The following is a 22778-nucleotide window of genomic DNA, read 5'->3' as shown; positions in this document are numbered from 1 at the left end:
CGGGAGCAGCATCGGCCCCCTCAGGGCCGGCCTGCAGATGGGACAGGTGCACAGGGCCTGAGCAAGCGGGGCCCCCGATGGACACACGGATGCCTCGGTCCCCAGCGCGAGCAGCAGCAAGGCCGAAAGTGCTTCTCCCACCTTCCTGCTCCGATCTCCTCTCCCTGACCCCCCAGACCCGAGCCTCATCACTTACTGACTGCACAGTGCTTGACACTGTTTTCCATCAGCAGTTTGAGCCCTCGGTGAGATGAACCAACGTAAATAAATGAAGACACTCGATAAACCTCGACGTGCAGGACCCCGCATCGATCGCGGCCCCACGGTCCCGCTCCCCCTGACTCCTGGCCCCCAACCCCCACTCTCGGAGAAGACAGTCGCGGTCAGCGCTGCCCCCACCGCTCACAGACCAGCTGCCCAGCCTCATGGCTCCAGCTGGGAAGCGTCAGCGGCCCTGGTGATTTCCTCCCCATGGTGGACAGTGGGCAAGAACATGCCTCCTCGTCCCAGCAGAGAGGAAGGCTCTGGGAAGCAGGCCGCCCCATCCCGGTGAGCTGTCCTGGCCACCTGTCCCTGCCAGACACACTGCAATAAGCCTGGGAGCCTGGGCCCTGGAGGTGCCCGTCACCAGGCTGGGGGCAGTGCCCAGCCTCATCCAGGGGAAGGGCTCCCTGTCTCCCTGCCCACAGACCCCAAGAGCCTGGGTGAGGTCTGTGCACCCCTGGTGCTTGGCGGGAGGCCCAGCCCTTGGGTGGACAGACAGGTGGACAGGTAGCTGGTGGGCATTTTAAGGCAGCTGGAAAAGCAGGACTGCGTTTCTGTTTTCCTGGAGAAGTCATCGCAAACCATGGGCCAGTCCTCCACGTGTTCCTCCCCCGGTGCTGGCCTTGTGGGTCTCACCAAGGCAGAACCTCGTCCTGAGAGGAGTCGGGACTTTGGGGATCTACCAAGGCAATGGCAACCCACTCCAGTACTCTTGCCTGGAAAATCCCATGGATGGAGGAGCCTGGTAGGCTGCAGTCCATGGGGTCGCTAAGAGTCGGACACGACCGGGTGACTTCACTTTTCACTTTCACTACCACATGCCAGGACCAGGGCAGCAGGGACACTAACGCCCAGATCCTACCTCGACCCCTGTATGTGATACAGACGTGATGGCCGGAGCTCATGCAGCTGCTGTGAGGAGCAGAGAAGAAAACTGTGAGCAGCTCCTTGACGAGAACTCCAAGGCTGCTCCACAGACCACCAATCCACGGGGTCGCAGCGTCAGACACAACTGAGCGACTGAACTGAACTGACAGGCCAGGGCTCCCCTGTGTCTGCAATGTCCTGAACACCTCACCCTGTCTGCCAGCATCCACCTCGGGGTCTGGCCTGAGCCCTGCAGGCACCTGTGCCACCGGCGGGGGTTGCCGACTCGAGGAGCAGCCAAGGTCTCTGTCCGAGCCGGCGCGTCCTCCAGGGAGGAGGAGAGGGTGGGCTTGGAACCAGCGTGAATGCTGGGCTTCCACTGGGGCCACGGGCTCACAAGGAGGTCAAGCAAGGGCCTGGAGGGGGTCCCTGTTGGAGGGACTGAGGGTCCCTTCCCCACTGCAGGGACACGGGGACAGTCAGAATCTGCAGACCATGCCAGGCACCCAGGCCGAGACGGCAGCTTTGGCAGGAGCCTCACCCACCACGCTGGCCCCACGACGGCCTGGCCTCCGATGCCCTGATCTCTCGGGAGCCCCATTCTGCCTCTTACATTTTTAACAACTGAATTCATGCTCTTCCATTCCATTAGAACAGCAGCCAAGTAACCTTCAAATGCCCCCTCCGTGCACTTCTCTGAGTTCAGAGAGGCCACAGGCTGATGGCTGGAGGGGAGAGAAAGGCTTTATTAAATATGCATCTGCACCCAGCTGCGATTTTCCACTCCACCGCGGGGACGCAGCCAGGCGCCCTGCAGACGCCCACGTTTCCTCCACAGAAAGCACCAGGACTCAGAGACTCTCTCAGACAACAGGAAGAGGCTTTCTGGAAAACTCCATTTCTTCCTCAGACCTCATCTGCCTCAGCACCCAGGGCCCCTCCCAGCTCCCAGACATGTGGACCCCCACCACGGCCCGCAGAGGTGAGCACCGCATCTGGGGGGTCCTGCCTGACCCTCCAGCCTTGGGTCTGCTCCCCTGGGGACGCCAGCTTGTCCTCAGGTGACATCCCTGGGTGCCACCCTGTCTCTAGAGACTTCCCTGTGTTCAGTCCTGGAGGCCTGGGCAGGGCCACGGCTTCCCAGGCCCCTCCAGTCCTGGAGGCAGTGACCCCCAGCACGCGGGCCCCAGGGCTCAGGGTCTATGCCCACTGACACCACCTTCACCCGCTCAGGCAGGCTGCTAGGCTGGCCGCACACCTCCAACCCTCGGGAAAGACCCCCAGGACTCTGAAGGGATCACCCCTCACGTGATCACCCACCACGTCACCCCACGGGGTGGTGGCTTCAGCTGGTGGGGAAGGGTGCACAGGACCAGGCCAGGCAGCAGGATCGGACCCCACAGCCGGGAGGGGAGGAGCAGGACGGGGTGGGGGTAGGGTGAGGGGAGCACCAGGTGGGGTGGGAGAACACCGGGAGGGGAGGAGCAGGATCGGAGGGGGGGAGCACCGGGAGGGGACGGAACAGGACGGGGTGGGGGTGGGGGAGCACCGGGAGGCGAGGAGCAGGACGGGGCTGGGGGGACGCTGCTGCTCGCATAGCCCTAGGACGTGTGCGGAGAAACGCCCATCTCTCGGGGCGGGGGTGCACCCGGGGCCTGGGCCCCTCCCGGCAGCGGGCTGGAAGCACGTGCTGCCTCCCCCAGAAAAAACGCCTGCCTTAATGCATAAGGGCAACTACACAGCAACGGCTCTTGAACAAAAAAGTAATTGCAAAAGGAACTTCAAATCTCAAATATGAGCTTTTATAAACTAGGAATCCACGTCTCGAGATTATGAAAGCCTCCCCACCCTCTCCTCCTGCTCGGCGGCGGTACGGGACGCCCCTCGCAGGGGCGGAAGCGCCCGCTCTGAGGCCTGAAGATGGAGCCGGCAGACGCGAGCGCGGTGAGGACCCTCACCCTGGTTCACCGAGGGCATCTCCCGCCGTGTCCTCACCTCGGGCAAGGAGCAGGGCGCTCGCGGGGTCCCTCAGAAGGGGCACCCACCTACCACGAGGCTCGGCCCCCGCACCGGGGCCGCCTCCGCAGAGCGGGAGTCGGGGCCGCGGGGGCGCGGCATGACGTGGCATGACGTCACGCACGCGGACGCGCCTGCCCTCAGGACCCGCCCACACGGACGCCGGAGGGAAGACGTGTCCACCCCACCTGCTCCGCCCACAGGCCGGCATCTGGGGCCTGAGTCCTGACACCGTGCACCGGGCGGCCTCGGGGTCAGATGTCCTCCATCAGAAGAGAGGGTCCCAGGGCTAACTCCAGGGGCGGTCCCTCCTTACACGGCCGATGGTCGAGACCGGCCCTGGTTTCTGCAGACCACGCCGGGTGCACGCTTGTCACCGAGATTTTCCCCTGAAACTGTGAGCTCCTCTTCCTCATGACAGAGGATGACCCAGCTTCTCTATCCTCGCAACCACTGGAAGGTCTCATGAGTCCTGGGCGGCACCAGCACCCACGTGGGCTGGGCTGCCCCTGAGCTGACCCACGCTGCCTCTGGCTCTGCTTTGTACCAAATGCTCCAGAAATTATTGGGCCGTGATTTCTGGTTCCTACCAGTTGAGGGTGGGAAACCTGGAGACCTCTTTCAACTATAGACCAAGCACGGTGCTGGCCTTTTCATAAGCGCTCTCATTTCACGCTCCTCAGGAAAGAAAGAGCATCCTTGTTGAAAATGCACAAAAAGGAAACTGATGCACAGAGTTTGGGGTTTGAGGACAAACAGCGTGACCAGGATTTGAACCTGTGTCTGCTCGGCTCCAAAGGCAGGGCTCCTGGAAGCACATCTGAGCCGTCTCCAGACACCACGCGACCACCAAGTTACTATCAACAACTGCTGCTGGATCAGTTGTAGGAGGCAAGGGGCCCCTCAGTGGGAAAACGCTGCTGGACGTGGATAGGACACAGAGGTCTGCGCTCCATGCCCTGTTCCTACAGGACCTGAGTTTGCGCTGCTTTGGTCCAAACCCTCATGAGGCTGGGTGACTGACTAAGCCTCCCAAACGGGTCCCAGGGGTTCCCTTCCCTGGGGAGTGGTAAAGAGAGACCAGATCCCAGCATGCCCAGAGCATCTGCAGAGGGACCGTCGGACTTCAGTGGAATTCAACAAAAGTAGCCTGGTGTCAGTCCCGGCAGTGGGTGCCTGGAGACGCTTTGAATGGCCTTAAATTTTAATGATTTCACGCAGACCCACCTGCGTCTGTTCCACGTCACACACGCAGACGGATGTCAAGACAGACCCATGCCTCCAGTCAGAAGAGGCTCACTGCACACTGTCTCACACTGTGTGGCCGGATGAGATATCTGCAGGGTCTCTTGTATTTTGCCAAGTGCGTCCTGATCACTCTGATTCAGCCCTCACCCACAGGCACTGGACGGTTCACTCAGCAAAGCCTCACGGGGTCCGTCCCCCGTCCTCAGGGTGCTCTGGGTGCTGCAGACAGGGGTGGAGACGTCTCCCAGCCAGGGGCAGGGGCAGATACATGGGGTGAGACCGCTGAGAACGTGATGGACATCTAGGCCGCAGGTCACAGGGGGGGTTATTCCTGGGGTCTCCACAGGGGCTGCCTCAGCTCACATTCCCTCCACCGTGCAGGAGGGCTCCCTCTTCTCCACACCCTCTCCAGCACTTACTCTGTGTAGGTGTTTTTCAATGACGGCCATTCTGACCTGTGTGAGGTGCTACAGACGAGCCCAGAGGAGACCAGGGACATAGGAAGGAGACCACGGGGCGGCATCCACGTCCACATCCAGGTGCGAGACTGACTGCAGGCCTGCCAGGCCTGAGGGAAGCCGGGCAGAGAGTATGGAGCGGGGCGGCTCTCTGCGTTATCTCTTACGATCAGTGAGCATCCACAGCTACACCAAACTAAGACACTAACCCAAAATAAAGGGGGGACTCGGATTTCTTCTCTTACCCCCCACCCCAAGGTCCTGACGCTGTGGGTCTAGCTGGGTCTGAAGTGGGAGGGACACAGAATGAACTACCCAGGGACCTGCAGTCGGCGGGACCGAGGGCCACCCCAGGGCAATGACGGCCTGCAGCCCGGACCCTCTCACAGGAGGCGGGGGCGGCCATGCCCCGGGATGCCACTCTCTCACAGGAGGCGGGGGCAGCCGTGCCCGGGACGCCTGGCATCGAGCTCAGCGCATGTGGCTGTCTCACGTGACCAGGCAGGTGAGCGGTTCTCTGATCACTTTCAGCACCTGGCTTCTTTAAGGAGCTTCCAAACACGGTAAGCACCTCACTCATCAAATCGCGGGTGGCAGGGTCTTCCCTGCCAGGCCTGCCTGGCCTAATGAACCTGCGTCTCACCAGTAGCAGGGACGGCCCCCGCGTGCCGGGCTCACCCCAAGCAGATCCATGTCTTGGGCTCCCGACGGCCGTGGCGGGCTAGATGCCCACGAAGGGTGGGACTCAAGGGCAGGGCGGGGATCGGCAGGCAGAGCTCCATGCTTTTTAATGATCCGCAGACCCCAATGGCAAAGACGGTACTTTCGCTCTGTCCAAGTTAAGGGATGATGAATAATTTTTCTCTGTGTACTTGGCAGATTGGTACTTGCCTCAAAATTATGAGAATAATAAGACCTTGTCTTAGGGAGTCTTTGCTCCGAGGAGTTCAAAACCTTCCAGAGATTGCTGCAGCTTATCTCACGATGCTGCTGTGCCACAAAGAGAAACCAAGACTAAGGGGTCAAACTCACGTGCCCGATCAGCTGGGGCTAAACTGAGAGGAGACGGAAAGCAGTGCATCGGAGTCTGCGCTTTTCCCCAGGGGTCAGCGCAGGGAGGGGTTGCGATTGCCCAGTAAGGCGGGGTCCGTCAGGGTAGACATCCTGGTGCACCGCAGACGTCTGCAGGTCTCAGCCCAGGGCCACACCTGCTGCCGCTCATGCCACATGCTGACGAGGCCCCAGGGACCCAGGGTTCCTCCGACGCGCGGCTGGACCAGACCGGCCACGGAGGCCTTGCTGACCCTCCGTGTTCAGCCGGCAGTGAGGACCTCCCGGCAGCAGGAAGGACGAGGCCTGTGGGATGTGGGACCGGGCACCGGGCACCGCACAGGCCTGGGCCTCAGTTGCGAGGCCCCCGTGACGCAGGTGAGCCTCTGAACCCGGAGCGGCGCGTCCGCCGCCTCACCCCCACATCTCTGCTACCGGACCCATCCCCTTCTTCAGGAAGCACATCAGAGGAGGAGAAAACACGAAAATGCCTCATGCCAACCCACACGGAGCTTCAGTCTCACGAGAGAAGAAAGCAGGGTCCACTCATCTCTACAGTGAGCCTACCTACCCCCCAGATTCACTCCTTCCCTTTCTCCTTCTTAACAAGGACGAGGAGTCGCCTCTGGGGCCAGCTGAGAGGGAGCGGGTCCCCCTGAGCTGTCCTGCCCCTATCAGAGCTGGATGCCCGGACGGGCCCCAGACGGCCGTGTAGGACCCCGTGAAGCAGCGGTGCCAGAAAGAGGGGGCGAGAAGGGAGCTGCTGGCCCGGGACGCGGATGCGCCTCCTCCCTCCTCCACCTCGGCTTCGCCCCATGAGCCGGGCTCAGAATCCCAGGGAGCCAGGAGGCATGGAAGGGGCTCTGAGAGGCAGAGGGTCCGGCACCCGGGATCTCTTTCCCCTTCTGTCTCCTGGGCCTGCCCCACAGGGGCTCCAACTGCGAAGCTAGTCTCAGCCACGGGGGAAGCGCCTAAAATGCCCAGAAAAAAACCGCCTCTCTCTGGGGAACTGGGACATTGGCCCCTGCGTCCCAGAGGATTTGCGGGGGGAGGGGGAGGACCTTGCTTATTTTTCTTCTTTTTTTCTCTTGCCATACACCTTGAAATCCACCCAGTCCTGTGCAACTTGGGAGGGAGAGGGCTGGATCTAAGACTCAGCTGAACCAGAACTTTCCAGCCAAAGAACCGGGGTTCGGGGAACACTGAGGAACTCTGCAGGGAGAGGCCCCCAAAGCACTGCCTCTGTAGGGGGTTGATTTGCAGCTGTGCAGGCAGGGGACGTGCGCAGGAAAGTGCAGCAAGGCTTTGAGAGGAGCCAAGGCAAGGACTGATGCTGAAACTGAAACTCCAATTCTTTGGCCACCTGATGCAAAGAGCTGACTTATTTGAAAAGACCCTGATGCTGGGAAAGATCAAAGGCAGGAGGAGAAGGGGTCGACAGAGGATGAGACGGTTGGATGGCATCACCGATTCAATGGATATGAGTCTGGGTAAACTCCGGGAGTTGGTGATGGACAGGGAGGCCTGGCGTGCTGCCGTCCATGGAGTCGCACAGAGTTGGACGTGACTGAGCGACTGAACTGAAGGCCCTGGTGACAGCAGGTCTCACGCCGGAATGTTCTCACGTTATTTCTCAAAGGGCAACGCCCTTCACCGCATCACCTGTACCCCCCGCCCCAGCTGGAAGCCAGAGGAAGATGAAGGTCACCCATGGGTGCCATCCCCCACTGGAGGGCTGAGCGGCCCTCCCTGACAGACCCCTGGGTCCCCCCAGTGCATCCTGAAGGTGCCCCCTACCAGAGCTCGGGCCACGTGCACACTCACAGGGGTCCCACGGTGTGGGGTCGACGGCACCTCCCCACCTCATCCCCCGGGCCGAATCCCAACTTGCAGCTTCTGGTCTTTGGGTGGTTCCGAGGCAGCAAGTCAGAATCCTCTTTCTTTCATAACAAGAAGAAACAGTTTACACGCAGCAGGCAGGAGAGGTAAGTGAAAGTTGACTGTCTCCCCCGTGGATGGGGAGAGGAGGAGAGAGGTGCGGACTTGCACATGGAGCGGTTCATGCTGCATGAACTGCAGCATGGGAGTCAGTCTGCCACGTCCGGAGACTGGGAGGCCGGGGAGGGAGCTGGCCCACTGGGACCTTGAGAGAGTGTAAATCAGCGGCCTTGCAGACTCCTCACTTCAGTAAACCAGCAGGTGGGTGTGTGCAACACTGACATTTGAGTGAGACCGATTCAATTCACGTGTGTCCTCCGTCTTGGCCGCAATCGCCAACATCAGTGATCAATGTGACAAAGTGGGGGTGGAGAGAAGACCTTCTTTCTTGAGTAGACATCATGCTTCCATCATCATCTCCTCCTCCAAATCGGGCAGCGGAGTCTTCTTGTCCTGCATGGTCAAACGAGGTCCACACATTATTGTTTTCCCCGTGTCCTAGGGTCTTCCCTGGTGGCTCAGACGGTACAGCATCTGCCTGCAGTGCAGGAGACGTGGGTTCAATCCCTGGATCGAGAAGATCCCCTGGAAGAGGGAAAGGCCACCCACTCTAGTATTCTGGCCTGGAGAACCCCATGGACAGAGGACCCTGGCAGGCTAGAGTCCATGAGGTCGCAAAAGAGTCAGACTGAGCGACTACCACACGTAGGGATCGTGAACTTGCTAAGCTCACTGGGCAGGACGTGGGGCTCACACCACCACTGTTCCATTGTCTGGGGACACGTCTCAGGCTTCCAGTATTCTTGGGCTTCCCTTGTGGATGTGGGAGACCTGGGTTTGATCCCTGGGTTGGGACGATCCCCTGGAGAAAGGAAAGGCTACCCACTCCAGTATTCTGGCCTGGAGAATTCCATGGACTCTATAGTCCATGAGATCCCAAAGAGTCGGACACGACTGAGCGCCTTTCACTCACTCAGGCCTCTGCTGCATGGTTTTGTTGCTAAGCAAGCCTGTGTGGTTTTGTGGGTAAGCAAACCTGCTTTCTTGAGTGATCATTAATTTATAGGGGTCTCCTGTATTTTTCTATATATAATCACCCAGTGGGATTCACTATCTGATCACCTACTTTGTCCCTTCACTCTGTCCCTGTCATTTCCATGCCAGTGTGTGTAACTATAAAGTGCCAATCAGAGCTGACCCATCGTAGGAGAAATTGGGGGAGATGCCCTGGTCGCTCCCACCAGGAAATTAACTCTACTCAGTGACAGGGTCGGGGGGCAGCATAACACACACCCTTCAGAGGAATCCAATGGGGAAGTTTCCGGATGCACAAGGTAAGACCCTGTGGGGGCCATGTGTGCGGTTACAGACAGCAACCCGACCTGGGAAACACGGCCCATCAGGAGGGGACTGTCCCCAGGAACCAGGGTCCCGGGCTCAGGCTATGAGGTGCACAGCAGCAGCGAGGGTCTGGGGGACCGTGCCGTCGTGGGGACCACCTGTAAGAAGCTGCGACCTGCTGAGGTTCTGCACCGGGCCAGGCGCTGTCCTTCCCACACGTTACACCATGAACCCCGAGGACACAGCTACGCACGTAGGTACCACTGTCCCCACCTAACGGATGGGGAGACAGAGGCACACAGGAGGTGGGTCACCCGCCTGCAAAAGGCTCAGGCCGGAGTCCAGCTCTTCGAGGCCCCTGCACACACAGAGCCTGTCCAGACCTCCGGCAACCCCACAGGCGGGCTGAGCGAATCCTCCCCTCCCCCTGGGTGAAGAAGCGTGTGCGCAGTGAAGACGCCGACAGTGACTCCTCAGTCCTCATCCAGCTCCTCCTCCCCTGGAGTGGGTCCCGGGGGGAGGGGACATTTTCGACGCATGAGGCAGGGAGATTGACAGTGAGGACTTCACGAAACTCAGATGGCTGCAGGTGGACCCTCTGCTCTTCAGAGGCTGGTCTGTCCAGCGTGCTGGCCACCAGCTGGGGACACAGTCTGGAGGAGGAGGGGCTCCAAGAACGTGAGGCCGGGGGGGGCTCTGGGACGCTGCCCTGGAGCCTTGAGCCCCAGGCACACACCCACCCACCACCCGTCCTGGGCCTCCAGGAGCATGGGGGATGAGGTCCAGTCCTCCGGGGGACATGCAATGGCCAGGCTCCCATCCAGGTCTCAGCAGAACGCCTGCCTGAAGGCGCCCGGGATGGATTCCAACCCGCACGGCGATGCATCACATCTTGATCCACCGTGCCTGCCCTCCTGGATTATTAAGCGCTTTCAGTCCCTTCACATAATAGGTCGACCCCAACGTGCTGAAGTTTAAATAAAGCCATAACTCACCTTAACCTGTCTCCCGTTTAATCACACCCAACATCTTGAATATTTCAAAAGGAGCACACATTAGCAGTTTTTAGACAAGGATGTGTGAAGGTCACATGGATTTATTCCCGAAGCAGGATGATGGATGCGGCCCGACTGTCGTGAAGACAGAGTGCCCGCGGTGTGCTCACCCGAGGGGCTGTGTCCCCGGAGAGTCCGAGCGGTCCCCACGAGCTGGGGTCTGCACTGGCTGCAGAGGCACAGACGTCCGTGCGGTCCTGTTCCCATCAGCATTTTGTGAAGCAGTTACTCGTGTCTTAATCACCCAGGCAGGGGAGCACTGAGCATCAGCCCTGGAACCTCCCTGAGGAGGCAGGCAGGCAGGCACACGGCAGCTACAGGAGGCGCAGGGCATAGGGCTCCCGTCCCCGCTTCGCCTACCAGCACCCCGTGGGGACCATCGCCGCTAGGGCATGGGGTTCCCAGGCTAACTCAGTGTCCCCAACATGGGTGCCCCAGCTGACATCCTCTGTTGCTTTGAATGATACTAAACTGTGAGCTGTTCTGACCAGGACAGAGTTTTACCTGCTTCTATCCCTAGAATTTCACATCTCCAGTGCCCGAGCCCAGTACACATTTGCTCAAGTGCTGTGCTCAGACGCTCAGTTGTGACCGACTCTGTGCAACCCCATGGACTGCAGCCCGCCAGGCTCCTGTGTCCATGGGATTCTCCAGGCAAGAACACTGGAGTGGGCTGCCATTTCCTCCTCCAGGGTATCTTCCCAACCTAGAGATCAAACCTGCCTCTCCCGCATTGGGAGACGGATTCTTCACCCACTGACCACCTGGGAAGCCCATGTTTGCTGAAGGGAAGAGCTCGGATGCTACCCTGAGTGGCCGGTCCTCTGGCGCTCTGCCCTGACCACCTGCAAGACATGGAGCTGACTGTCGTCACTCCACCATTTAACACATTCCCTTGAAGTGTTTTAGTTTTGTTTAAGGTGCAGATTGTTTTTGGTGTGAACTCTGTTCGCTGAGCAACAACTCTCTCTGGAGGTTTAGGGCCCAGCTCCATGTTGTTATGACTGTTGTTGCTGTTCGTGACTGAGTGAAGGTCGCTCCCTCGTGTCCAACTCCTTGTGACCCCATGACTGTACAGTCCATGGAATTCTCCAGGCCATAATACTGGAGTGGGTAGTTTGTCCCTTCTCCAGGGGATCTTTCCAACCAGGGATTAAACCCAGGTCTCCTCCATGGCAGGCGGATTCTTTGCCAGCTAAGCCACAAGTGGTGTTCAGTCACTAAGCCGTGTCCAGCTCTTTGCAGCCCCACGGCTGAAGCAGGCCAGGCCCCCCTGTCCCTCACCATCTCCCAGAGTTTGCCCAAACGCCCAGTGTTCGCTTAGCACTGTGTGAGGTACAGATGATTTGAGGATAAACATAAAATATTCCCATTAAGAAAAAAGAAAAGTCTCACATAAGCAACTTTTCAGCTTCAGGAATTAGAGAAAGAACTAAGCTCAGAGTTAGCAGGGGGAAGAAAATAATAAAGATGAGAAATAAAACATAAACCAGAAAAGCATAAAGGCCTACACAACTAGCCATTTCTCTGAAAAGTTAAACAGACTTGGCAAACCTTCAGCCAGATTCCCCAAGAAAAAAAGAGACGATGCAAATTAAAAAAAAAAAAAAACAGAAATGAAAGAGGAGGCATTATCACTGATACCACAAAAACACAAAGGATGAGAGATCACTATCGACAACAAACAGGGTGACCCAGAAGGTGAGGGGACATTCCTAGAAACATGCAACCTGCCGAGAAGAAACGGAAAATCTACACAGACCAACGAGTAAGGAAACTGAACCAGTCACCGAAAGCCTCCCCGTCATCACATCTGGAGTAAGGTTACTGAGCACCTGGACCTTGTGTTCATCAGCCTAAGCTGTGCCTTCAGGACGAGGGCCTTCTCTTTCTACAAACGAGGAAACGTGGCCTGGGACATGGAGATTCCCCCGAGTGCCCATCAGCAAAGGGGCTGTGAGCCTAACCCAGGCCCTCCGGCTGTAAACCGATGTTGCCCGTTTCTGCTTGAAATGCTGCTGTGAGGTTGGCGTTAGAGGCGCAGGGTCAGCAGGGCTGTCTTGGGTGTGAACGGCCCTGGGATCAGCGCAGAGCCTGGCTTCACCCAGGCAAGCGGCACAGCGGTCCGGGTGGCGTCAGGGACCTGCCCACAGCACCGCCATCCTCTGCCCTCGCAGGCGCCGTGGAGCCCTGCAGCTGTCTCCATCTGACACAATGAACCTCCCCCAGGGCCGGCAGCAGACCTGGTCCCCCATATAAACACGAGCATCTATGCCAAGGCCTGGCTCCAGAACGGTCCCGCAAGATGGCTGTGCCTCCCAGGGAGAACGCGACGTCCCCAGTCACGGTCAGAGCTGAAGGCCGCCCCGCGGTCTGGAGACAGCCGAGCGCCAGCTGGCCATGCCCTCAGCAGCACCCGGGGGCGGGACGGGGAGTGTCCCACCACAGGCCAAGCTGTCCCCCCACCGGCCGCAGGTGCCCAGACCCGAGCAGCTCCTGTGGGGGGCACCCAGCCCCCCCCACCGCAGCCACCACGCAAGCAGCATTCAGACGGCACCAAATGACAAGGGAGAGGCAATTCCGACATAACCGTTTTCCACACGCTTATTAAGCATAAGACACAACAGGGCATGAGTTATTGTGCAAGAACTCCTGCCTCGAAGCAATTTTAGACACAGAAGTCGGGAGGATTCATCATTCTCATATATTCAGTCCTATTTTTCTTTTTGCACGCTATAGAAAAAATTCCTGTCTAAATCTCCTAAACCGATCATGGCTACATCAAAAAGTGGATGGGCCATCAGCTTCAGACGGCTGAAAATAAGGCAGCTGCTGGGCGGGAACAGCGCTCACGAGCTCCTCTCTCCGGGTCTGGATTCTGTTACTGGAGAGCATGATAAATAGCCTGTTTCTTATCGCACTTAAAAAACAAGGCTGGGGAAGGAAGCTGCTGTACAAGGCCCTGCGGGAGGGGCGCCGGGGGCAGGGCCGCCGGGTGGGCGGGGCCTCCGAGGTGCAGACGGAGCCCTTCCTCGGGCCAGGCACCAGCCTCTGGGCCCTGGGGACTCCCTCACGCCCCACCACATGCAGGGAGCTCCGCCGACACCCAGGACTCAGAGCCCACCAAGCGCCCTGGCCTCCTGACGGCTCTGACTCCTAGCAGGTCAGAGGCGGCCGCACAAATGGAAGCAGGGAAAGCACAGATCACACCACTGACCCGCTGCACACCCTGCAGCTGCCCGTCGGGGGCGGGTGGCGGGGTGCAGCCTCGGGTAGTCGGGCAGTCGCTGACTTCCCTGCAGCCGCAGGCCCAGGGCTCACCCACGCCACACTGGCCCCTCCGGGCCAGGCCGCTAAGCAGTTCTCCCCTCCTTTAGCCTGAGCGGCTCGTGGCCTGCGGTGACAGGACGCAGGCTGAGGTCCTCCTGCCTTGGCCCCTGTGAACTGCTGCTCCCTGCCCGCCCCCAGGGCAAGCGCCGCCCTCCAGAGACATTTGGGGCGCAGATGAGGCCACTTCCCTGTGCACCTGAGCGGGTGAGCCGCGGGGATGAGGGGCTTCTGAGGGTGTGCATGGGGCGCGGGTCAATCCCGGGCCCACCTCTCTAATGTGGGTGTGTACACAGCACCCCGACTCCCCCTAATGAGGAGGTTAGTGATCAACGACAGCAGTGATCCCTGCTGACCCCGTGAAGACACCTGACAGGCAGGGCAGGATTCTGGGGCCCCATGAGGCCCCCACCCACGGCCCTCCCCCCACAGGCCGGTCCTGGGAGGGCAGCAGCAGCTCTGGGCCGGCAGAGGGCGGGGGCAGCTCTCGGGCCTGGCTGGGGGCTCATCAGCTGGGCAGAGGATGCAGCGATGCTGGAAAAGAAGTCCAAGTCACCCCTACTTGGCCCAGCACGTGGACCCCGGGGCAAAGGGGCCAGGGCTCCACCCCCAAGACCCCCCGACCCCAACCCCTCACCCCCACCTCCCCCCCTCCCCCCGCAGCTGCAGCCCCTCTGGACACCCCCACCTCGGATGGGAGAGCCTGGCCCTGTTCTGACGCATGTCCCTGCCCCGCTCCTGCCCATCCAATGTACCCCCAGGCTTGGTAACCTGGAGACTTTATGGGGGTGTCCCAAGATCAAATCTGTTTCCCCTGGAGGCGTGCAGGGCCCAAGGTCACCAACCATGCTGGCTGGCGGGGCTCTGCACACATCTGACAACCTCTGCCCAGCCTCTGGCCTGGGTCTGCTCCGCCAGAGCTGGGCTTTTTCCCAGGGGCCTTCCCTGCCCCAGCCCTGCACTCGGGGGTGATGTGGGTCTCAGGAGACAGAAGGGTCGCCCAGCTCACTGGGGCACCGCCAGCGGACAAAGCAAAGGGACCAGTAAGGTCCGACACTGCCAACACTGATGCCTGGCGGAAGCGACTCAGTTTACAGTCGCACGCCGGCCGGGTGCTGGGGACCTGCCGTCCTCCGGGAACCTTCCGGGCTGCGACGTCCCGATCACAGGAGCTGGCCCCTCTCCTGCTGACCCCGGGGTGGGAGTCGGAGGGGGGATCACACCGAGCTCTGGACACACCGGCTCAGGGAGGAACACATCCCGAGTGCAGCCAGACCCAGGGAACACGCGCTGTTCTCACGTCATTTCACCACCTTCACATCTGGATGTGTAAGCGTAGAGGGAGCCTGCAGCCGTGCCAAGCAGCCTGGCGCTGCCCCGCTCGCGGTGTGAGAGAGTCTCCTCTTGCCCAGCCAGGGCCCAGGCAGCCCGCATGCGGGCCACAAGTCTGACTTTTATTCCTGCCTAGGGGAGTCCAGCCCACGGAGTGCAGAATCACCAGAGATGTCCGACCAGTACACGGCCGGGATGGGGGACTCACAGAGACCACAGTCCTGCCACATCCTGCCTCTCCGCGTGGCCCAGCAAACAGTTTCCTCCCGGTGAGACCCTCCCACCCCCCAGATGCTCAGGAGCCTCATGCCCAGCCCGTCCTGGGTCCCGGTTTGCTCACAGGGACTCTGCACCTATGGAATTAAATCTGATTTTCTCCTGTCATCTGTCTCCTGTTAATTCTTAGATCAGACAGAAGAAACTAGAAAGGGGAGAGAGATTTTACCTTTCCCAACACATATGATTTCTGATCTTTTGCAATTTTAGAATATTTTAAAATGGACTGACCTGCATGTGTTCCTACTAAGATGACCATTGATGGCCATACACACTTAGGGTCCTAAGTGATAAATTAATTTACTCCCGCATAGAGCTGTGAAGGCATCCAGCTCTCACCAGAGGTAACCGAGGTGTCCCCGGGGACACCCCATGACTGCGCTGGGCTGGGCCTGCGCCCCAGAACCCTGTGCAGGGAGCCCTCACCGTCCTGCCGGACCCCAGCAGGCTCAGGGTGCGCTGGCCGAGGAACCGCTGCACACGACTCAGGCAGGAAGACGCAAGGCTAACCAAGGGGCTGGAGTCCTGGGAGGCGCCTCAGAGGAGAGGTGACAGCTGGACTCGGTCTCAGAGGATGAGCCAGGGACACCAGGGGAGGTGGAGGTGGGCGGGACAGGTGGGGGCGGGGCAGCCGCCATGACTGGGTGACGGTGACGCTGGAAACCCCAGGTCACCGCATGTCCACGTCAGGACAGCTGGACTCGGGGGCACCCCTCCTGGGCGCGTGGGCCTGGGTGTTGCCCCGCTGTGGACGCATGGACGGTCCCAGGCAGGGCTCAGGTCCACCTCTGGCTGGAGCCACCAGGGAGCAAGCTTCAATTTTTTGAGTTTTGAGGACCGAGGGTCTGTAGCCCACCTTCCGTCTGCCTTGACTCTGGGTTCCCACCTGGCCCGCAGACTGGAGGGACCCACTGCCCAGAGCCGGAGGCCAGCCCAGGCCTGCATCCCAGCACCAATCCATGCAGAGTCCACACGCGTTCAGTCGGTGCCAAGTGGGAGTGAGGTGACGCTGCTGGTCCTCCAGCGTCCAGTCGGGGGAGAGCGCGCAGGGCCAGCCTCTCCAAGCTGAACGCGCTGGCCCCACGAAGGGCGCCCGGGAGAGGGGTTCACCGACAACCTAGGGCTTAGCGGGAAGGCGTCCGGGTGACCGAGGCAGGCGGTGACCGTGCGGTGACAAAGAGGCCGTCAGCCTCACAGCGCGGGACCCAAGGTGCGTGGCGGCCAGGGACGGGGCCTCGACCGGGGCAGACTCGGGGCACCGGCAGCGTCAGCGCCCCCCCGCCCCGGGTAGGGCAGGCCCACCCGCCCGTCCTCCAGGCTGAGACCGGGAAGACAGAGCGGAGCCCCAGGGAGGACGCCAGCGGCCACCGCTGCCGTTATTCCATTTAATCTCGCGAGAAGATGACGTCGACCTCAGGGAAACAAATCACAGGGAAACGCCCAACAGCCCTCAGAGCGGAAGGAGCGCGTGCGCCCCGCTCGGCCTGGGCGCCTGTGTTGGTCTCTGGGGCAGAGACGGCAGGCGCAGAGGCCAGCGGGCGGAAGCCCTGTCACTGTTCATGGGCACCCGCGTCCGACGGGGCTCTGCCTGGAAAGCCTGGGCCCCACACGCCGCGCTGCAGTCCCGCGGCGGCCCGGCACTCACAGCAGGATGTGGTACTTCAGCGCCCGGGGCACGCGGTTGATGACGAGCCTCCCGTCGTAGCTCAGGGAGGCGAACAGCCAGGGGTCGGCTGAGGACCAGTCCACGGCGTACACACTGTCCTCGTGTTCCTCGTAGGTGGCGATGACACTGTCCTGTGGGGGCTCCTGGCTCCTGCAAGGCACCGACACACGTGAGGGGCAGGCACCCTGCCCCAGCCGCAGGCCTGGTCCCAGGAGCCCGGGGGCGGGGCGGGAGGCATCTACTGCTCAACACCTCCCGGAGGCAGAGCCCAGGGCCACCCCAGAGGGGTCTCAGGGCCATGGGGGAGGCTGTCTACTGCCCGACACCTCGTCCTGGAAGCAGGAGCCCAGGGCCACCCCTAGAGGGCCCTACAGGCCAGGGTGGGGTGCCATCCACTGCCCGACACCTCCTCCTGGGGGCAGGAGCCCAGGGCTACCCCAGAGGGCCCTACAGGCCAGGGTGGGGTGCCATCCACTGCCCGACACCTCCTCCTGGGGGCAGGAGCCCAGGGCCACCCCTAGAGGGCCCTACAGGCCAGGGTGGGGGCCGTCCACTGCCCGACACCTCCTCCATGAACCCTGGAGCAGGACGTGCTTGTGCTCAGCGGACGGTGGCTGAGTGGAGAACGGCTGATGGTCTGGTGGCGTCTGACAGAGGGACCTGGGGACCAAACAGCACAGTCCAGGGGTGGGCAGAGGGAGCCCCAGCCTGGACCAGGTGCGGGGCTGGCCGGAGCCGGCGGGAAGGGCCAGCAGGTCCTAGCTGGGGTTTTGACTTCCCCATCAACCGCTACAAACGGGGCTTATGTGTCCCTTCCCTGGGACGCCGGGCGGACGGCACTCACACATGCAGACCCCCGGGAGCCCGCGGAGCTGCGCCGCCCACCCAGCTGCAGAGAGCACAGGCCTGCAGCTGTTTCACCGGAGGGCCTCGGGCGCTGCCTCCCGTCTCACCCATGCTCTCAGTACACAGAACCCTTCTCGGGAGACCCCACCCCATGTACCCCAAGTCCCTGCGCTCCGGGACACTTCTCGGGAGACCCCACCCCGCGAGTCCCTCCTCCCCGGCTCCAGGACCCTTCTCGGGAGACCCTGCCCCACCTGCCCCCTGGTCTTGGGCTCCGAGGCCCTTCTCGGGAGACCCTGCCCCACCTGCCCCCTGGTCTTGGGCTCCGAGGCCCTTCTCGGGAGACCCCGCCCCACCTGCCCCCTGATCCAGGGCTCCGGGACCCTTCTCAGGAAACCCTGCCCTGCCTGCCCCCTGGTCTTGGGCTCCAAGGCCCTTCTCGGGAGACCCCGCCCCACCTGCCCCCTGATCCAGGGCTCTGGGACCCTTCTCGGGAAACCCTGCCCTGCCTGCCCCCTGGTCCCAGGCTCCGGGACCCTTCTCGGGAGACCCCACCCCACATGCCCCCTGGTCTCAGGCTCCGGGGCCCTTCTCCGGAGAGCCTGCCCCGCCTGCCCCCTGATCCAGGGCTCCGGGGCCCTTCTCAGGAGACCCCACCCTGCCTGCCCCCTGATCCGGGGCTCCAGGACACTTCTCGGGAGACCCCGCCCCGCGTGCCCCCTGGTCTCTGGCTCCGGGGCCCTTCTCGGTAGACCCCGCCCCGCCTGCCCCCTGATCCAGGGCTCCGGGACCCTTCTCGGAAGACCCCACCCCACCTGCCCCAGGTCCCAGGCTCTGGGGCCCTTCTCAGGAGACCCCACCCTGCCTGCCCCCTGATCCGGGGCTCCAGGACACTTCTCGGGAGACCCTGCCCCGCGTGCCCCCTGGTCCCGGGCTCCGGAGCCCTTCTCGGGAGACCCCGCCCACGTGCCCCCTGGTCCCGGGCTCCGGGACCCTTCTCAGGAAACCCTGCCCTGCCTGCCCCTGATCCAGGGCTCCGGGGCCCTTCTCAGGAGACCCCACCCTGCCTGCCCCCTGATCGGGGCTCTGGGACCCTTCTCGGGAGACCCCACCCCACCTGCCCCTGGTCCCGGGCTCTGGGGCCCTTCTTGGGAGACTCCGCCCCACATGCCCCCTGGTCCCGAGCTCCGGGACCCTTCTCGGGAGACCCCGCCCCACGTGCCCCCTGGTCTTGGGCTCAGGATCCCACTAGCCCCCAGCCCTGTCCTCCCAGGAAGCCGGCCTGCGGTGGCCAGCAGGCAGCCTGGTACAAACCCTTCCTACAAGTCCTTAGGGGGATTCCGTTCCCCTGAGTCACTAAGACGTGTGGACCAACCCCAGGAGCCGGCTGGCAGGAAACTGAGCCAGCTCACAATGATGCCATCTCCGGGCACGCCTGCCAGCCGCATGCCTGCCTCCCCTCCTGGTGAGCTTGTCTGAAGCTGCCACGGGCAGGTGGGACCCCTGGACCACTCGGGGCCAACGAGCCGGCTGCTGGCTCTGTTTCCGGTATAGACAGGACGCAGACTCCTGCCTGGCCGAGAGCAGACAGGACAGCAGAGAACCCCGAGCCCTGCACGTGGCAGGCCACTGGACTGAAGCCACCGCAGTTGTGTCTAAATGCTGTGTTTCCCAGCATCTGGATGAAAAATGACGGCGTCAAGGGAGACGATCGACAGGTCGCTGCCAAGTCAGCCTCTCACACGGGGATTTTTCCCTGTAACTCAGTTGGTAAAGAATCCTGCAGTGCGGGAGACCCAGGTTAGATCCCTGGGTTGTGAAAATCCGCTGGAGAAGGGATAGGCTACCCACTCCAGTATTCTTGGGCTTTCCTGGTGGCTCAGCTGGTAAAGAATCAGACCGCGATGCAGGAGACCTGGGTTCAATCCCTGGGTTGGGAAGATCCCCTGGAGAAGGGAAAGGCTACCCACTCCAGTACTCTGGCCTGAAGACTCCCACGACCTGTGTATCTATGGGGCACACCAAAGAGTCGGACACGACTGAGCAGCTTTCTCTTTCACTTGGGCGGTCGTGGGGCAGCGGAAGCAATCAGACAACAGCAGAGAGTGAGGAAGGTCAGGACAGGAAGACAAGCCCTCTTGCGCTCCAGGGCTCAGGCTGCCTGACTCAATGGGCTCTACTCCAGACCCCCAGCCCCAGATCTGACTCCAGGGAGGCCTGAATCACACTCCCGCACATCAGAAGCCAGCCACCACACACGGAGACACTTCTTCCCCAGAGCAAGGGGCGTCTCCTTCAATACCCAGGCTGCTGACGCAGGGCACTGGCCTTCCTGGGTGTCGCCGCCCTGGACCAGGGTGCCCTGCGTGAGCCCCAAAGCCCAGGGCGAAGAGAGGGCCCCTGAGCAGACGCAAGCAGGGTTGGAAGGTCCGGGGAAAAGACACCACCAAGACAAGATGGTGTGGCTGTCAGGGCAGGCCCCGTGAAGAGGCCCCAGCGCCGCCTCGGGGCCTCTCCGGGGAAGCGGCGTGGGGCACACCACCTCGGGGCCTCTCCGGGGAAGCGGCGTGGGGCACACCGCCTCGGGGCCTCTCCGGGGAAGCGGCGTGGGGCACAGAGCGCGCCTGGGCCTGCGGTCCCACCCCGCCACCTGCCAGCAGGGGCAGATGGGCCGCAACCTGACCCAGGACGGCACAGCGAGCAGGGACGCCCAGTGCAGTCTGCCCCACGGGGCATCCCGAGGGCCAGCGCGGGCCTCAGCTCACTCCCGAGGGCGCAGACCAGCCGCGGTCCTCACAACCTCACCTGTAAAGCTTGGCAAGAACGTGAACAGACACGCGTTTCAGAGGCCACACCAGACCATCATCACCCACACGCCCGATACCACCACAGGGACCCGGAGACGCTCCCGCACGCCTGGGCCGCCCATCGCACGCGCTTACTTCTCCTCCAGCCGGCGCTCCTCCTGGTCACTCAGGTCGTCGTCGTCAACCAGGTGGCCGAAGGGCTCGGAGGAGATGGACACCATGTTGGAGAGGATGACTCTGCTGTCGCTGCTGCCCGTGAGGACCAGCTGGTCATGCGAGTGGTTGTAGCGGACGTTCCACACCCTGGGGGCAGGGGGAGAGGGCGCTGGGACCATCAGCCCTCCTGGACGGGGCAGCCTCGTCCCGCTCAGGCCAACACCGGGTGGTGGTCAGCAGGGGCAGGCTCGCAGCGCAGCCTGAAACCTTGTAAATCCCGACTGACAGACACAACCGGACGGCAGCAGGGACCGCAGGGGGCCCCTGGACTCACTGTGCAGCGTGCACACAGGCTGCCCAGGGCGCCCAAGGTCATAACTGCCTGAGAAGCACAGCGCGGACTAGAGACGACCAAGACACGAGCCGGCCCCGGGCGGCCTCCAGGAACACTGCCCCGGCCAGGGCTGCCCTCACGCCTGGTCTGGTCACTAGGCCCAGCTTCCTTCTGACCCACAGGACCCGAGCTCACTGCGCTGAGCCACCCACTCAGCAGCTGCTGCAGACCCGGGACTGGGGGGTGGGCAGCAGACAGCCAGACAGCCCACTCGGGTCCAGAGGACGGGAGCTTCTTCCCGGACTGCAGGAATGACTGAACTGTCTCAACTGTACTCCAGCATTCAAATGGTAAATACACATGAGCACACACACGTGCACGCACAGAAGTGTACACGCCCACAGCAGTACACAGACATGCACGCAGATGCAAGCACACACGTACACGCACGCAGCAGCACACGCTGACATGCGGACAGACGTAAGCACACACAGGCACACGCACGCATCCAGACGAGCGCACACACACACATGCACACACAACATCACACACAGGCACACACACGCATCCAGACGAGCGCACACACACATATGCACACACATCACACAAAGGCACACACACGCATCCAGACGAGCGCACACACACATATGCACACAGAACATCACACACAGGCACACACACATATGCACACACAACATCACACACAGGCACACATATGCATCCAGACGAGTGCACACACACATATGCACACACAACATCACACAGGCACACATACGCATCTAGACGAGTGCACACACACATATGCACACACATCACACACAGGCACACACACGCATCCAGACGAGCGCACACACATATGCACACAGAACATCACACACAGGCACACACACACATCCAGACGAGCGCACACACACATATGCACACACAACATCACACACAGGCACACATATGCATCCAGACGAGTGCACACACACATATGCACACACAACATCACACAGGCACACATACGCATCTAGACGAGTGCACACACACATATGCACACACATCACACACAGGCACACACACGCATCCAGACGAGCGCACACACATATGCACACAGAACATCACACACAGGCACACACACACATCCAGACGAGCGCACACACACATATGCACACACAACATCACACACAGGCACACATATGCATCCAGACGAGTGCACACACACATATGCACACACGCATCCAGACTAGCGCACACACACATATGCACACACATCACACACAGGCACACACACACATCCAGACGAGCGCACACACACATATGCACACACATCACACACAGGCACACACACGCATCCAGACGAGCGCACACACACATATGCACACACATCACACACAGGCACACACACGCATCCAGACGAGCGCACACACACATATGCACACACAACATGCTTTATTTGGATAAAAACTGGCTCACACTACACATGATTTTCTCCAACTTGATCTCTTTCACTTAGCAAAAAGCCCCCAGCATGTGGTGAACGCACAGAAACGACACATTAGGGAGAACAACGGGTCTTGGGTGCACTGCGTGCTGCGCGCCCAGCCCTGCCTCACACCCTCACCATCCCCCACATGGATGCTGCTGGACTGACCTATCTGACCTCCTACCACTGGGCACTGGGGGTCTCCACACCCTGCATGGCGCACAATGCCCCAGGAACATCTGTGCACGTTCATTTTTGCATACGTGAACCGGCACTATTTCGAGAGAAGACAGAATCTAATGCTTTTCTTTTCCTACGTTTATGAATCA

General features: G+C 61.1%; 1 protein-coding gene across 9 annotated transcripts in view; it reads right to left on the bottom strand.

Moving 5' to 3' along the window:
* Nucleotides 1-7237: 7237 nt before the first annotated feature.
* The window catches only part of EIPR1 (EARP complex and GARP complex interacting protein 1), a 76247-nt gene continuing 60706 nt past the window's right edge, over nucleotides 7238-22778 (bottom strand). For 8 of the 9 annotated variants that reach the window (XM_061426741.1, XM_061426747.1, XM_061426749.1 and 5 more), the window contains 2 exons: nucleotides 20627-20794; nucleotides 16544-16988 (listed from right to left, as the gene is read on the bottom strand). In XM_061426741.1, coding sequence (XP_061282725.1) covers nucleotides 16814-16988; nucleotides 20627-20794 — 343 coding nt within the window. In that variant the 3' untranslated portion in view covers nucleotides 16544-16813. Of the gene's footprint in view, nucleotides 8295-16543; nucleotides 16989-20626; nucleotides 20795-22778 lie in introns of those variants that run through there. The other variant, XM_061426742.1, reaches the window with a different exon arrangement.

This window comes from Bos javanicus, chromosome 8 (genome assembly GCF_032452875.1).
Source record: "Bos javanicus breed banteng chromosome 8, ARS-OSU_banteng_1.0, whole genome shotgun sequence".
NCBI classification, from domain to species: Eukaryota; Metazoa; Chordata; class Mammalia; order Artiodactyla; family Bovidae; genus Bos; species Bos javanicus.
Note: the sequence above shows the minus strand (reverse complement) of the source record. Positions and strands in the feature narration are given on the sequence as shown.